Source organism: Pieris brassicae, chromosome 6 (assembly GCF_905147105.1).
Source record: "Pieris brassicae chromosome 6, ilPieBrab1.1, whole genome shotgun sequence".
NCBI lineage: Eukaryota > Metazoa > Arthropoda > Insecta > Lepidoptera > Pieridae > Pieris > Pieris brassicae.
The window spans coordinates 4,365,279-4,383,433 of NC_059670.1; the positions used below are offsets into that span (position 1 = coordinate 4,365,279).

Genomic DNA, 18,155 nt, shown 5'->3' on the forward strand with positions numbered 1-18,155 from the left:
CATTAGTTTCGTTTTACTTAATTACAAAATATACATTAAAAAAATAACATCCGCCATATTTTTTATGTTATGCATTTTGTGGCAACATTTTATCTATTAGTACAGGGGCGATCTTTAAGAAGGACATTACTGCACCGTGTCAAGAGAATAAAACAGATGAGTTAGAGCCCAGAACACATAGAGATACTAATGCCACCACAGTCTACAACATGCTGAAACACCGTAACTTCACGGTTCTAATTACAGCACAGACCAAGCCTAACTGGCTTTTTATTACTGGATTATTTATTTAATTATAAAAAAGTTTAAAAGCCGACTTACGTAGTGTATATTAAATATTTATTGTTGTAGTATAACAAAAAAGTTACAAACCACAAAAATTTAATATGTTCTGATATAATTGCAATTGAAATTGAATCGAAGCCATTTATAATTTAAATAGCTTTGTATACTCAAATAAATCCCATAATGGAGATTGAGCGATTAACTTCAGTTTTTTGCAATAAAAAAAAAATATGGGACAGGATTGTTTTTATAGATTTTGTGATACTTATTAAAATAACACATTTTTTCTATTATTTTATTAAATACAAAGACATAGGTTAGAATATTTGTATGTTACATAATGCAAAACATATGTCGGCCGCTGTTTTTAAATGCTTTTATGTAAGTTTCATTAGCTTTATTTTGAATTGTAAAAAATAATCAACCTATGGCAAATGACAAATTCATTCTTAAGTATAAAATAAATATTATGATTAAGTAGTATGTAGCAATTTTTAGACTATCTTAAAAATAATCTTCAATACAGCGCAGACGACTCATTTTGTCTTTACATAATAATCATAAAATATAATACTACATTAGAGATTATAAAAATAGGTAACAGACCTTTGTAAATGTTTAACGGGCTTTTTTTAGTCTCCATTTGTCTCTATTTTTTTATTAATCGATAACATTTCTGTACCCTACGCCTTACAACTAATACTAAAATTACAAGAGTTTACTTAAGCAGAAAATAAATTCATTCATTTTTCATTCGCTGTAATAATTAAATATAAGTAATTTATAGGTGAGGTGTAATATATTTTCGGTAATACCAGATTCTAAATATTTTTTTCATTCGAACTTGAAGTCGGTCAAGCCTAAATCCACTATCTTTCTAAAATCTAGGAATTCTGAGGTAAAATATGTTTATATTATTTACAACCTAGATAGTAGTCAAATATTTTTTTGTATTTTGCCCCTCTAACGCTCGCGTATCTCATTCATACATTCATTGCGTTTGAAACGGTCGTACATGTCGTCTACTATCAAAATTTAACCGGTTCGATATATTTACTGGTACACCGTGATTTAGAGATAAAACTTTAGTTACAATATTTAAGTCTTCGTGCGCTCTACCATTCAAACCAGTTTGGACTAATAATTGTTTTAATTCAGCATCTGGACTAAATTGGTTCTGCTGATTTATTGGGAAGAATCCATTTGTATGAACCGGACTGAATGTATTGAATCTATTGTAGTTTGGATTATTGATTCCGAAATTACCTACACCGCTTTCATGTCGAAAGACGCGATTTCCCTGTTTCCCTTGATTAAAATTTTGATTCTGAGCAAAGTTTTGGTTTGGTTGTAAGAAACTGCTTATTCCTTGAGGAAGGTGATTGTTTTGCAAAGGAAATTGTTCCGATTGTTGGCTGCGTAGATGAATGAGAAAATCTATAGCCTCTTTGTTAGGTAATGCTTGATTAGCTAACGTATTACTTGATATGGCTACACTTGGTTGAATAGTTATTTGTGAAGTAGGCTGAATTCCTGTTGGATTTAAAAGTTGCTGTACATTTTTCTGTTGTGCATTTTGCTGTTCCACTTGTTGCCTTTTGAATTGCTCCTGCTCAAATTGAAGAAGTTGTTGTCTTTGCGCTTCTTTTTGCTGAAGAAGAAATTGTTGTTTACGTAATAACTGTTCTTGTTGTATCTGCTGTATCTGTAATAGTCTGAGCTGTTCTTCTAAAAATCTTTGTTTTTCTTCGAGTTGCTTTTGTAAAGTTAGTTGCTGTGAGATGTAGTCTGATTGGGAGATTTTAGGGATTCCGTTGCTATTTGATACATCTTGTTGAGGATTTGAATCTAAGGATTTCAGGACATCCTGATTTGTTGTTTGTTGATATATAGGAATAACTTTTTTGGGAATGCCATGCGCGTCTTGATGAACTGTAAAAGCTGCGACGAGTGGGGCCTGATAGACTTGAACGTCGCGTTTATCTACCTCTTCAATATTTGTACCATCCTTATCATGAGTCGGTTTGGGCGTAGTCGTTGTAGTTGTTGTTGTGGAGGTGGTTGAAGTTGTTGATATCAAGCGTGGTTTTGATGTGCTTATTTTGTTTGCTTGGCTGCTTCCAAAACTTGATTTTGATGTGAGGCTTCTGATTTGCTGAACATTTACTCCCGACTCTTTGGCTTGAAATATCTCTTTGAAAGGTGTTTGTGTTGGAAGTGTTGCAGTTATATAGTTTTCTACATTGCCTACTGTTGTGCTCAGTATAGATATCTTGCTGTCTAACAATGTCGGTGAGGCATTTGTGTTATTTCTAAAAGCTTCTTGGCCGTTTACGACAAATGAGTGAATCTGTATATTTTCTTTTGGCTTCCGTTGTCTAAAGTTATTTTCACTTGTGCTCAGAGTTTCAGAACTTGTAGATGAAGCATCTGTCGATTCTGGGTCTGATGCTCTTCCGCTCTCTTCAAGATCGCTTAGCGCTTTCAGTAAAGCTTTTCGAATATATGGATCCAACCGTACAGATGGATTTGGTTCTACACTATTTAATTTATCATTAAAGCCATCGGTCGTGTAAGATTCTTGAGCTGCACTTAATACCAGCATCAGTGATAACAATAGTATCTGCAAACAAGAAAAAAATAGTTTTATTTTGTATATTGAGCACAGACACAAAATATAAATATTTATTCATTATAGAACAAAGCTATTCATAATATTTAAATAGTTAAAGCCTAAATAGAAAATGTAAAACCGCATAACTTAGGTATGTCTTCTTACATAAGATAAGTATGAATAATATTATTGAGGTCATAGTGGTACATGTCACAAGTGATCTTAGTCGATCGCATCCAACACAGTTCAAGTTATTCGACAAGGCTTCAATTACCGAGCAATATGACCCAACGCTTTCTCTACTTAAAATCACAGACTTTTAAACAAGTGTCAAAATCGATACCAACCGATTGAGAATATCAGAAATGTCATAAAAAATAATAACCCAACTTCGTTATTAAATTCAAATTTTAAACCAAGAACATTTGAAATACGCAGCAACTAAGTTTTTACATATTATCTACACCTAAAAGTCTTATGTAAAAATACAAATTTATTTTTGTCCGAATTTTCATTCACGCTGTATGTTTATTTTTCTTATTAGAATGACAATAATAATTGTTATACGTACGCTGCAAATATTGGCACACTATTGTAGTAACAGTTTAAATTAATGTTAAACTAAAATAACGTATTTTGTCCTTCTTTTGATATATATTTTACGAAATCTCACTTTTACGCAATTTAATCTGAGAATTTTGACAGACGATGCGGTAGTGTGGAACCAAAATCTTATGTTTATCCTTTATTTTTTATTGTATTATATTTTTTTCTTTGCTTATTATAGTCATGACTATACACAAAAAGTTATCTCAGTTCTCAGTTTTGAAAGCTCAATTAACGGGCATATTGTCACAACTTAGTCATCATAAAAATGTCAATACAATTTGAATAAAATTGACCCCATCTCAGCAATACGTTTAAGGTCCCTTAGTTCATATGAACACAATCATTCGTCACATTATGCACGTATTACTTACAAGTTACAAGAGACTTCGGCATTTATCTGTATACAATGGTACGTAATTACATAATGGTAATGTCAACAATAGGAAATTTCTCTTTCAATAACTAGTATACGAAGATTACTTTAGTTATGTATCTTACATACTTTACTGAAGAGTATAGAACTTAAAGATATAATAGGATGAGCAAAGGGTTTATTCATCTAAGAGCTGTTGAAACTAAAATAATATTCTCACAATTGCATGCGTTAGGTTAATTTCAGATTTATGGTATACAATTAAATGTACATATATTTTTTATCTTTACTAGCTGACCCGGCGAACATCGTTCTCCCAAATAAATGTCGTGTTACAGATTAGCTGAATTTAATGGATATTTTTTTAAAATAATCCAAAATAAATATAACATTAGTGAATCTAAATTCAGTTAATCTGTAAAGTAGTGACTTTATTAAGAAATTAACATAAAAAGGAATAAGAGTCTGAACGTACACATATATATTTGTCATACCTGTTGGATTACTGACATTATTCTACATTTTCAGACGCCATATCCGAATATTATGGCCAATCTTGTCGATTCGATTATACGTTCTTCAATTTTAACGTATCGACGGGATGAAGATTTAATGTTTCATAGTAAACCGATGAAAATGGTGCATTTTTGTTTTAACTTTGTACAATTTTTCTGCAATAACAATGAAAATCAGTCCGGCCATTCTCGAGTTATAAGTGTTCGAACAATCTCTCTTTGAATATTGTTATGAATTTAGCGCGGTCAAATATACTTCAATCGTTGTCAATTAAATTCATTAAGAGTTTTGATAAATATCGATTTGAAGCAATTCTTTTCCCATAAATCATCTTTGTCACTGCGGTCGAGCCGATGGTGATGACTGGTGACATTTTATAGAATCTCCGTCATTGCGTAAATGATTATACAATGAAGTGCGTAATACACGAGAGGTCATCAGATTCATTAATTATTTTAAATCTTTATTAATTTTAGTTAAAAGGCTTCAAAATCAGATTGTTCGTATCTAAAAAGGCTGTAATTAATGTCTATTAAGATTGAGATCGTAATTTCATTACTTTGAACTAAGTAGATACTTGAGTGAGCACGCTTTACAATAATGAATTATGGCCGTAGCTTTCTCCGAATTATTTAATTTATCTATGCCAAATCTTATACATACAATATCATTATATGGTAATGAAGACTACTGGTGTACTCATAAATAGATAATAATTTATACCATTCTTTATTGTTGGCCAATATTTACATATATAAATACAATATTTTGTTATTACCTTGTCGCTTCAACTAACTGAGAGGTGGTTCGACTCCCGATGTTTATTTTTACATTTAACTTTGAATAGTGAATCGTGCAGAAAAAATCTAAAAGTATTCTTTATTCTTTAGGTCATGATATGTGTGCGAAATCAGAACGACATCAAAACCGTTACAAAATGATGCATTTATGAAAGGAACAATAAAGCCAAATTTAAATATGCACTTGGAGCGAATAATTTGGCTTTCACGTAACAAAATGTATAGAAGAGGATACATTAACTCATATAACTTACATCTTAGTATCTATAGATATGAAGTTATTATACCAAAATATAACATGATGAAAAAGCAGTTCAAAACTATTAAAAAATTCTCGTCCGTTAAATGTATTTATCATTTTTTATCAAGATTTATGCAAATGTAGGGAAGCTTCATTCCCTTAATACAAATATTAATATCAAAATAAAATAAAAACGCTAAAAAATTAAATGTATTGTACCGTTTTAGATTCATGTTAAATTTACAAAAGAATGCTAGATCTACTTGATACCATTCTTATATGATGAGAAAACAAATTAGGTAATGATCTACAAAACACAAAGCTCTCATTATAAGTTTAGATACGCTTAGAAACATTGCATTTGCGTCATCTCATTAGCCCGTAATACTATAATCTTGTTTCTGAACGCATTGTTTTCGGCTTAATAAGTTATATTTTATTACACCAGCTTATTGCGCCGTTACAGTGTAACATTTTTATTGCTCTACATGACGAATTAATAATCACTATCATTTAATCGTGTAAATTACAATGCCACAATAATATAAACGTGGTTTAAGAAAAGATAAAATCGTTTTAATGGCCAACTTTTTAAAGTCTAATCTCTTATCAACCTTATTTTAAATCGTTTATTTGCCAAGATATTGGTACAATTAGATATATCAACTCCAAAAATCCGCACAATCAGCCATATATAAATAGGCATGCATATATCATATTAATTTTTACAGTGTCATAACAAGAACATAAAAATAAGTTAAGTTATTTATATTTGGTGTCAAACTTATGGTCTTAATACTCGCTAAGCTATAAAGGCTATAAAGCTAAATACCTTGCCTTTCAAAATGTAATCAACTTCATTAGAAAGATAGATTAATAAACCAACATTAATATAAAGCATTGGCATGTGTGAAGTTATTTTTCAGACGGCCTTATTATTATAATGTGTTAATTTTAGTTGTCCAATCTTGAATTGTGTATAGGAAACCCTACTAGCTTGGGTGGGCAGTGCGCACGAGCAAAGTATAAATGCCGGTGGCATGTTTTATGATGTTGTGGAGCTTTTTCAAGTATATTCGGAAACCGTATCATCACCTGTACCAATCATGTTATTAACATCCATTTATTTTACTTGAAACTGGCATAAAGTTAAAACTATTGCCATAATATAAAAATAACAAACATCAATTTAAAGCCTATTTGGCAACTTAAAGTATCAATGATAGAACAACTACATATTAGATATGTATATATCAGTTTTGTCAAAAGTGCCCTTACTTTTATGCCTATCATTTAAAAGGCTCCACGTAATGATAAAGATTCTCACTTGCGAGTTGATTATTACTGGTATTAGCAAAGATACCCTAGAGCGAACAAACTATTAAACATAGTTCTCACGATTGTTATAAACCGTTATACAGTATCATTAAAATCTATTAAAAGTTAATTCTTTGAGATTATGTGTGTAGCTATGACTGACGAAGTGGTTTTGTGTGTAGTACTTCCAAATTAACCTACTTCTTGACGGAAGGTTTGATGTCGTAACTTTCTATAAAAGGACTATATATTTTACTGTCAACTGTCAATGGTCAATAGAGAAATCTCGAAATGATGACCTATTGTACGCTATACTTGTTCTATACCTATAGATACATAGAATAGAAATAAGAGAAACATCAGGGAGTTCATTAAAAAGCACTCAGCATGTACCGAAGTCAGTGTCAGATTTGACATCTACACTATTATTGCAAAGGCTTTTATTTACTTACATTTAAAATTTTACTAACCGAAGTTTGACGTTAACTTGAAGTTTTGTTATCATCGATAATTATATTTGTTTAAAGTCAAAGTCAAAAATGATTTATTCATTTAGGTAATACAATAAACGTCAATAAAAAAGAAATATACATTAAATGCTTCTAATTTTACATATACTGCCAGTTCTCAAACGAAGGGCGTAGAACGGAAGAAAAGAACTGGCAATAAAGTCTCCGCCACTCTTTTTAATCGCCAATTTTTTTTTGTATTACACAACGTTTGTAAGGAGCTGCAACGAACACACCATGTTCCACATGAATTTTGATATATATATATATATATATATATATATATATAACATCAGCAGGAGGAATGGTGAAACAGGAGCACGCACTTACATGCTGTGGGAACAACACGCAAATACATAGTCGAAGTAACTAACATCACCGCATACACGAATACAAGTACGACCAATCACCACAAGTAGCACCCGTTCACCGTTATTATTAAATTAGTTATGTTATAGAAGTTTCGTACGAAAAGAGTTTGAATTATTTATATTACATTTAGGGTAACCAAAAGGAGCTTGGATATGTTCCTACGTGCCTATGATTCATTCAAACCGTGTAGTCTATGAATACCGCCTGCACGTAGAAGTAGTTTAATAGATTATGTAGGCATAAGTTGTCTATGTTTGAATTCAGGAAGAACATATAATTTCTAACAATAGTTAAACGCTAATTGTTCAAAGTCGTTGATTCGTTTAAATTAAGGACGGTATATCGTGAGAAATGTGATGATCAAAATTATTTATCTAACTGCTTTCACTGTCTCACGAATAGACATATTTTTTATATAAAACACGCTTTGTTAGATTCAATGCTTTTTAAGTTTGTTTTATAAATATTGCTTGATAAAGCATTTGTGTTGTGTTAATCATGTAGTTTTCTATTAGTGATGCTTTAAATAGTGCCATAAAAATCGTCAGTACCCGCAAATGCCAGTAGAGACTTTTCCCAACCACCCAGACATAAAAGCCTTCAAGAAAAGACCGTACCATTCCCTCAACACACCGCAAGCGTCTCGGCGTTGCATGTATTCATGGGCTACCCCCTACTCTGGCTTAAAAAGATACTAGTGACTAAGTAAAAACATAATTTCGAATTTTCACTAACCATGAACCAACTGGTTGAAAAAACTGTATGACGTAAATAAATAAAAATTAAATATAATTGAAGATGCAAGTAAAATTTAAGCTAAGGACAAAACAACTGAATTAGCAAGTAATGGGTGCATAATTTATTGTAATGATGACTATTAGAAATTAGCTTAATTAAGCCCAATCCTCCTTTTAAGGCAGCAATAATTACTCGACAATAAAAGAGTTTGACGATAATTATATGTTCTTCAACGCACTACATAAGCATAACACACACTAAAATCCAGCCATAATAAAAATAAACCGAAGTTTTTGACGGGCTTTATACATAATATTACTCTTAATGACTATCTTACAATAATCAGTACCTATCATAAACACCATTAATATAAATAAAACACACGAATGCTCATCGTCTGAAGATGAGTTCTATCATCATTCTTACATTTATCATATCTAAGTTTCTTGCGTAATCATCAATTTGTTGATAGTTTTAACATGTTCGTTATTCCACTTCCTCGAGAGAGTGTCGTAACGGAATAAATTTGCGATTTACCATATAAATGAATAGTTTATAGATCTTCTAAGTAGTTTTTATAACCTGTTTAGTTCAAGATTGAAATATTTCCTAATTTAATATTCCTAATAACGTTATGCAATTCGTCATATGGTTATTAATTACTAAAAGTTTGAATTACACATATGGCGTAATTATTTGGGTTTACGGATTATGAGGATTCAAATCCAATCTGGTATTTTCTCTTATGGTCTCTCATCCTCTCCATTTGCTCTCTTCTACTCTTTCACATCGAAGCCTTATACAATACTGGACTTGCCATGCTCATTGCTCTTTCGCATCGAAAACTGAGCTTGCCAGGTTACTGAAAACTTCCGGTAAATATTTTATATTTAGCGCTCTTTAATGTATATATTACGCATTAATTTCCCTTTCTATAGGCGATCACATCCGTTCTATAAGCGTATATATGTAAAACTACATTAAACTATTAATATAATAATATAGTTTTATACAAATTACATGTTCCACGCGGCAAAAGTTTGTTGAGCTTTACTACTATACCCAATTATTTCCCGTTTTATAAAAAGTATATAAGTTATTTATCTTACTTAGGCATAATTGATAACAAGTAATTTCATTACAACAATTTTCGTGTGTGGCTCTCAGATTTTTGCCATTACTTGACAAAAGCATTAGTATTTGTTCATTATGACTGAATTAATTTTGTTTTAGTTCTTACGACTATAAAAACATTGGGTGATCCTGCGATTACCTAAAGCATTTAAACGACAAAATAGTGGCCGATTTTTAACAGATTAACTTGAAATATAAAGTGTTCATAATGTGGTAAAATGTCCTAAATCTCCGCCGGGCGTGCACTTCAATCTTCTCCCAAATAAAAATTCAAACATACGAGCCTAGTATGATTAATTAAGTTTTGTACCAATGCAATTGCCGCATTATTTCCTAAAAATATTCGAGAACATAAATTTACGTAACTCATAATTAAAAGAAAGCTTTCATTTCTATATGCATCATAGTTTCTCTTAATGCAACGGTCATAACACAAGCGCACATCTTTTGAATCCTTAATAGTAGTGCTCTTCCGACAACTTGTAAACGCCAGATCGCATCACGCATGCACTTTACGTAATATGGGAGAAAGCGCACCTTTTGTGAATAGCTTTTAACATTTTCATTGTGACTTACATTTTATTTTAAAAAAGTTATAGCACAATCTTCGTTAACATTACATTCAAAATTCAAAATTTCAAAAATAGAAAAAAATAGTATTTGAGAACGCCGCTAAAGGATAATATTTTTGAAACCACAGATTAATTATTAATGTTATACCATAGACACTAAGTCACTATAGATTATTAATTAAAACACATTTACTCACTAGACGCATCGTGTAAGCCGTCGTTCACAACACCAAAGTGCACTAGCGGCTTCGTCGCTGTAACAGTGTCAACTGCGTGGAAAGAACATCTCAGACCCCCGCTATTGTACGGATGTTGATAGATCAGATTTACTGTTTACAAAACCATTCAATAAATGTCGGCTAACTGTTTCAGTGTTGTGGGAATGTTACATATTCCCCTTAATAGTTTGATACACTTTTTAACCTAATTACGCAGGTGCATAGGAAAATTAGTTACTTTGGATTACTCAATAACACATTATTGTTTTTTACTAATGTGTATTTTTTTACGAATTTAAACACAAATTTACTACCTGTTTCATTTGAATCGATACTTCGTCGGTCTTTCGTCGACAAAGACTAATTTTCCGAATACATGTCGGCTTTATTATTTATAGTTAAAACTACTTTATAAGAATTTTGTACATGAAAGATAAGAAATTAATTAATTAATAAATTACGTAAAATGAACCTAAATATATTTTAAATGTGTATATGAATAAATTTTTTAGATTTGAATTTATTAGCGTTTTGAATTTATTTATAACAGATTATGTACACTTGAATCGTATCATGTATTCAATTATAGTATCGAATTTCAAGACTACTAAGAATTTATTAGAATGAATATCTAGAGAAAGCTACGTTATAAATTCTTGTCAATAACATTTGGCACGGGCAATGCAACGAATACTTTAGGATCGATACTGTTTCTTAACATGAATGAATCTATTGAAATACATAGCGCGCTATCATGCCATTGTATGTATCAATCGTTATTTACGGAAAAACATATAATTGTATTGTCTCATTACGTTTACGGTTTTACGCGAGCACTGCATGTTTAAATAAAACTTCTTTACGTAAATGCGAATTTTACTTTACATAACACGATGTTTCGAGAGATTTGTAGCAGTTTGAGTCATCAACAGATCTCCATTTAAATGAAAATATATTTTTTTATGGATTTGAACAAAGGAAAAGGAAATGAATAAAGAGGACAGATTAAGGTCTTAGATTTTACAATTTTTTTTTCACAAAAGTCTGTTTCAAAAAAAGAACATTGTTCTAAATGTAAAAACGTTAACTTTATAATCGGATGTCGTAATTGATAGTATAGTTAATATAGTGTATGCTATGAAAAAATAGACCAAGTACAGTACAGTTCAAATACTTTTTATCACACCTGAAATATTGTTATATAAATTATATTTTTTTTTCCTAAATCAACGGTCAAATCAATGACCTAAGCTACAATTTTTATGTAAAGCTTTATCGACAGTAACAACTTTCACGTAGAAAAGATTTCAACGCACTCTGCTAAGTTCGATACAAAATTAAATAATAATTATACTGTTTCATTAACGCAAAACGTTTTACATTAACAGGTTTATGGTTAATTTTAGTTTATGAATTTTAATATAATTAAGCATTGGAAACTGATTTTAAATATTTCCTAATAAAAAGTCTTTTTTTTTACAATTGAATAATTGAAAAATTAAAATGTTACATTTAATTGAAGTTTTGTTATTAATTATTTCGATAGTTTTACGTTAATAGAAAAAGTGTATAATGAATAAGTAAGCATATGAAATTATTAAATAATACAATTATAATTGAAACTAGTATGTTACATTGTTTTACAAATTAACAATGCTTTAATAAACTTGGTATTGTACCATAGCTAGTATACAAAGGCGGTGCTAAGGTCAAATCAGTAACCGGTCTGCTCTCCCAGAGGTCTATGTACTTTCTTTTCCATAAACTTGAGAGTCTGGTGAATGAATCTTGGGAAGTGAAATGTCAAAGTTATATTTCACCTGCTTTATTGGATTTTTATCCGCGAGTTGATATTAAAAGGTAAACTTATTCAAGATATGTACTGTGTATGAAATGAAAATTATTTTCTCTCGTAATACAAAACGCATCTAGTCTACAAAGTATTTGTAAACTGTAGGAAGGATTGCGGAAGCTCAAATAGTTGCTTATGATGTAACGGCTTTAGATTCACACAAAATTCCTTGAAATGGAAGGGCGAAAGATCAGGGCAAACAGAACTTTCTTTATGGGGACATGAAGTTTAGTAACATTTACATAATTTTTTTCAAATACTTTACTACAAAAAATTATTTACTGAATTAAAGTGACAAAAAGGCCTAAAAGTAAATATAATACGATTATAAAAAATTAATTAGCTTTACTAAAAGCGGCGTTATAATTGTATAATATGCTAGATTACAAATTTAAAAACTCTAAGCTTTAAGCTTCGAAGTTCTACAGAGATACAGAGAAAAAGAGTTCAGAAGTTCTACAATAATTAATATTGTGTATCTACTGAATTTTAGTGAAATAATATTTGTCATTTCGTGAGCAATATAAAGCTATTAATCAGTTGGAAATATTAGAGAGTTCCTGTTACCTTTGTAATATGAACAATGACCAACTAGTTTGTCACTCAATATGATTGGGTTAACAGGGGTCAAACATGACGCTTTAATTACGAGATGGGTTTCGTGATCTTGTAATAAAGGTTTCGAAAACTGATTAAGGTACCTAATTATTATCATGTCAAAGCACAAAACACATACCTAACCTTTAGTTTAAGGTAGTAATCGAGTCATGTTTTGTCGATAATTCTCTCTTTTTTATTTTTAATTATTCTGACAGCTTCACCTAGGTGTCATTCCAATATTGTATTATTCCATAAATATTGTCATCCTTTCTAATATTTAAATAAAGAATCACAAATCAAATAATTAAAGGTTAACTACGTATTTATTTATGATAACACTCGGTTATTTTGGTTAGTATTGCAACAATAATGTCTATGAAAGTGACTTAATGATATAATAATATATCATCAGTTCATTCAAGGTATATTCATTAAAATTAAAAACTTACACACGCACACATTATTTTTGATAATTTATTTCTCGAATCTTTTCCATTAAAGGTATCGAACAGTTCTTCTACAAGTTAAAGATTATTGGCGATGATGTAGCAATTATGTCATGATTAGTTATTGCGTATTTTCCACACAATACGTGAAAACAAAATGGCTCGTATGACCCAAGCATAGGCCACTGAACTCGTTATATGGGGCGATAACAATTTTTGTTCAATGATGCAGAAATGAAATAATTACATTTTGTTGCAGTTGCATGGGTTGTAAATAGGTTTCCCGCCAAAAGTGTGTTCTAGAGAACGCCTAGTTCCGATACGGACGCTTCGAATAGAGTGCAGCATGGCCCGCATAAACTGTTGCCGCGCGTTTTCGATGTTTTTTGTAATGTTCTTGTATTGTATTGCGGTACAATACTCAGTTCTTTTTACCATTAAGGCACATACAGTCCATTGCAACGGGCATTTAAGTTAGCGATAAAATTCTCTGGGATCCCCTCTTTAAATTTAGCATTTGATAAGATGCTTTATTTCACTAATGTGAGTAAAGTCTACTGAAGTAGCATACCATGAAAAATTGGTGTTTTGATGTTATTAAATAATAAATTGCATAACGCAATGAATCACGAATTAAATACTTTGTGACACCCTGACAAATGATAAAATTGTCGCCACGCCTTCTGCGTCGAGTTTTTGCCGCTTATGTGTATTTCGTCATTTCGCTTTCTCTACATTTACATATTCTTACGCACTTTTGTTTACTTAAAAAAATTTCACTATGAACTATCGACTTGTAGACATTGTAGGTTCGGCTTTGTGTTTGCAGATTTCACAACCTGTTGCTTAGAATAATCCGAGATATTAGGTGTATCTCGAATATTTGTTCTACTTACAGATGTAATTTAAAGTTGAAGAATTTGTTTGAACGCGCTATGTCTCACTAACTGTACTTCGAAAAAACATTTTTGGAGAAATTTAAAATAGGAACAACTTTATGTATAGATTTGACACCTATTTTTCTTTTTTTTTTGCCCATGTACACATGTCAAGGGTATAACAACAATGTGCAACGATGAGGTTACATCAAATCTTTGTCTATGTTCTTCATAACAATAGATGATTGATTTTGTACTCTGTATTTTGATTACATTGTTCTATAATGAGCGCAGGTGCATGGACTGGTCAATGAACTTACAAGATATGTGGGAATTACGCTAGATTTAATTTTTAAAAATATGATAGAAGCTGACGAGAATACTCTGAATCAAATCAAATTTAACATAGCTAGAGACAATAAAAACGTTAATACATATTTTTTAAATCAATCAAAAAATACAGAAACAATTTGAATTAAGTATAGGGACAACCAAAGCTTAACGCTAGCTAATTTATTTACGTAGTCGTAAATCTAATCTAATAAAATTAATATAATAGAATCTGTTGTACGTCAAGAAACTCGTGTTTAAGTTATTGAACATTGTGAACTGATTTCCAATGAAGAAACGTCTCTTACAAAACTTACAAGAATCTGTAATTATCGTAATTATAAACCATATTTTTATTCTGACGACGCACTGTTATTTTTATTTCAAAATCATCTGCAGTACTATTCTATTTGTGATCTCGAATCACCTTAATACAAACATTTCGATAGTGTTGTCAAATATTCGTATATGTCAGTTTCTGACAACACGAACATAGATATATTTGATTTAGTTCTAAATACGGAGCAAGCACTTTTCCTATTGCAACATTTATTGTTCTCTTCCTACTCATGATTAAGTTCATATGACAATAGTTTTTGTTTAATTTAATAGGAGGCAAACGGGCAAGAGGCTCACCTGATGTTAAGCGTTACTGCCGCCTATGGACACTCACATTGCCAGAAGGCTCGCAAGTGCGTTGGGGGCCTTTCAAGAATTGGTATGCTCTTTTCTTGAAGGAGCCTAAGTTAAATTGGTTCGGAAATACTTCAGTGGGCAGCTGGTTCTACATAGTGGTGGTCCGTGACAAAAACTGCCTTAGAAAACGCTCAGTTGTGGAACGACGGACGTCGAGGCGATACCGATGGTATTTTGTACTCTGCCTTGACGTCCGATAATGAAACTCAGCAGCGGGTATTAGACCGAACAGCTTCTTTATGCGGTTCTGTGGTCGAATAGACCAAAAGCCGAGCAGTGCGAGTCGGATTCGTAATCGACAAACGATACTGGCAGAATATGCAGTTACGATACGATCATTATTTTTTATTAGTAGCTTTGCCATGCAACATTCAATTTTATTACCAGAGAACTAATAAGGCTCCAAAAAACATACTTTTTAGTTCGTCCCGTTAAAAAGTTCGTTTGAAATTATTTGAACATTTACAAAGTTGTGTGCGTCTCAGTAGAACATTTACAATACCAGTGTAGTATATAATTAATAGTTTTGTCATAAATTTAGTGAAAGGTTTTTGTAAAGAAGTGCTATTATTTTAATTCCAATTCGTATAATTGAATCAGACCGATCATGAACTATTGCACCTATAATGCGAAATTGTTTTTCTCTAGCTTTATAGTTTTTTTAAGTGATGTTATTCCGGCCATATAGATTCCCATCGGAAGAGATTTATTATCCCAGTAAATTAGTTTCCGTTATGAAGCTGTATGTCCTAAGTGTAATTTTATTAGCACACAGTGCTCCCATATCATAGTAGGCTATTTCTAAAAAGAAATAGATTTAGCCGGACGCAATATGCAAGCAGACTATATGTATATGTGTATGATGTGTATAATAAATTAAATAGGCTGCTTAATATCGTCCCGCTCACCGTCTACAATGTAAAAATACGACTAAAGCACTGGCTTATGAACACACCTAACGCAGTGTTGGAGATGCTTCTGAGACCTAATATGTAGTTACACACTTCATTCATTCACCCAGTCATGCACTCACGCGTTTTGAAAACAGTTAAAAATGTAATGAAATTGTATATATATATATATATATATACTTTAAGGAATTTATAATGAAGTTTGTTATAGAAGAGCTGGCAATCCTGATATAAATAGTTTTTGCTTCAAAAGGTTCACATACTTATACTGAATAACTACACTTTTTTTTTATTATAATGTTTTTAAATTCCATATAATATGGGGCGCACCAAAAAGGCTTATCATTATTATACACATATGGGTATAACTCTAACAAGAAAAGAAGTTACTCAAAATCTGCCATTGATATTGTTAAAATTAGTCTTGAGAATCCAAGCTACACGTTGAAATTATGGAGACTCGTCAACAGCCTTATTATAGACAAATGGAATGCTCAATAAGCAAAATTACAGGAACATTTATTTTAATACAAGGATGATTAAAGCTTATAATTAAGTTTAGATTCTTTTTTTTTAAAATGACGTACATATACAATAGTTGACAAAGCCGCTTGGTTTTCTATGACGTGTCAGTGATTTGTCATTTTCATAATGTCAAATGTATGAAAGTGCTATACTACACATATGTACGAAGTGTTCTCGAATAAAGTTGCTCGGTTAGATCACCTATGTAACTATGCAAAGATCTCAGTTTTGTATCGCGCAGCCCGGACATACAAGGACCAATATTTACGCCTTGAGTTCTTTACATTTACACATACACACCCTCACTTTTACCATCACACATATAGATAAGTAGGTAATAAGTTTTTTTTATCTATTTGTTAATTAAAATACATCACCTTAATTTTTCTAGTAGTACCTACATTGTAGAGAAGGGACGACCATTTTTCATTTTGTATTACCATGCATATTTTAGTAAGTATACCAAAACTTACCTGTCTTAATCAGGAGCGAAAATGCTATTTATACGTTTTCTATGTAGTCATTGAAGGGTGCGACATACAGTAGTTGCGCGAGGTTGCTTCGCGCATATCTACCGCGCTGTTGAGGTGCCCCATGGCCCGGTCGGCCCCATAGAGATGCCCAAGTAGCATGATGCTGTTTTACGCTCACCGCTGAGTTACGACGATTCTCCTACAACAGACCGTAGTTTCATATGGCTGAGGTATTAAGGTGTTACGGTTTAGGGTGACACAAAAGTTACTACTGTAGTTTGACTTGTACTGAGTAACGATTTTGCTACTGTAGTCGTTAAAATAAAAACCAAACATAAACTTTAAAGATAAAGAATATATGAGATATTTGTAAGACACGGGAAATATTAGGTACATTATGCATAAATAACCTTTTGGTTCAAATTTAAAGAAATATGAATAATACTGAAAAGTGTTTGCCTTAAAATATAATATTTTTTTTTAATATTCGGTCCTTACATATGAAACAACATTTGTTTTTCAAATTCATTACATTTTCCCATTCTAATTATTTTTCCTTGCGTCACTCTATTTATAAAATGGAAAACATGAAATGTCGCGTTATTTACGTTTTGGTGGACTAATGCCGGGTTCGTTCACTATAACTTTTAAATCTGGCCACACGATTACGGCAGTTATCTATTATCAGCAATAGCAAACCATGATGGGAAAGCTAGGTACTAAACAACCAAGGCTGGTCAATAGCTCTGGGCCACTGCTGCTTCACGACAACGCTAGACCACGCACTACACAACAGACTGCTACCAAATTAGAGAAGCTTTAATTGTCTAAGACATCCACCATAGTCCCATGACCTTGCACTAACAGATTTCCATTATTTTCTAAATTTGGATAACTTCATGGTAAGGTAAAAATTTAACTTTGATGGGGCCGTCAAAATCGCTTTCAAAATTTTTATTGATTGCTGCCTGATTTTTTTTAGTAAAGGCTACTATAAGACTATAAGACCTATAAGAAGGCAAAAGCACACAAATAGCAATGGTACATAACATTATTAATTAAATATATTCTATTTTAAAAAATCTACTTTTTGTTCCTCCTATACAAAACGCCAATTTCATATGTTACGACCTAAAATATTGTAAG

General features: G+C 31.6%; 1 protein-coding gene across 2 annotated transcripts; it reads right to left on the reverse strand.

Moving 5' to 3' along the window:
• Positions 1-644: 644 nt before the first annotated feature.
• LOC123711429 (putative uncharacterized protein DDB_G0271606) lies at positions 645-17,097 on the reverse strand. Of its 2 annotated transcripts, none has more exons than XM_045664010.1 (2): positions 17,010-17,097; positions 645-2,908 (listed from the first exon to the last, which is right to left on the reverse strand). In XM_045664010.1, the coding sequence occupies exon 2, from the start codon at positions 2,888-2,890 to the stop codon at positions 1,277-1,279; it is 1,614 nt and encodes a 537-aa protein (XP_045519966.1). In that variant the 5' UTR covers positions 2,891-2,908; positions 17,010-17,097; the 3' UTR covers positions 645-1,276. The 2 variants fall into 2 exon arrangements, with proteins under 2 accessions (XP_045519966.1, XP_045519965.1); XM_045664009.1 differs by lacking the exon at positions 17,010-17,097 and adding an exon at positions 10,278-10,345.
• Positions 17,098-18,155: the final 1,058 nt, after the last annotated feature.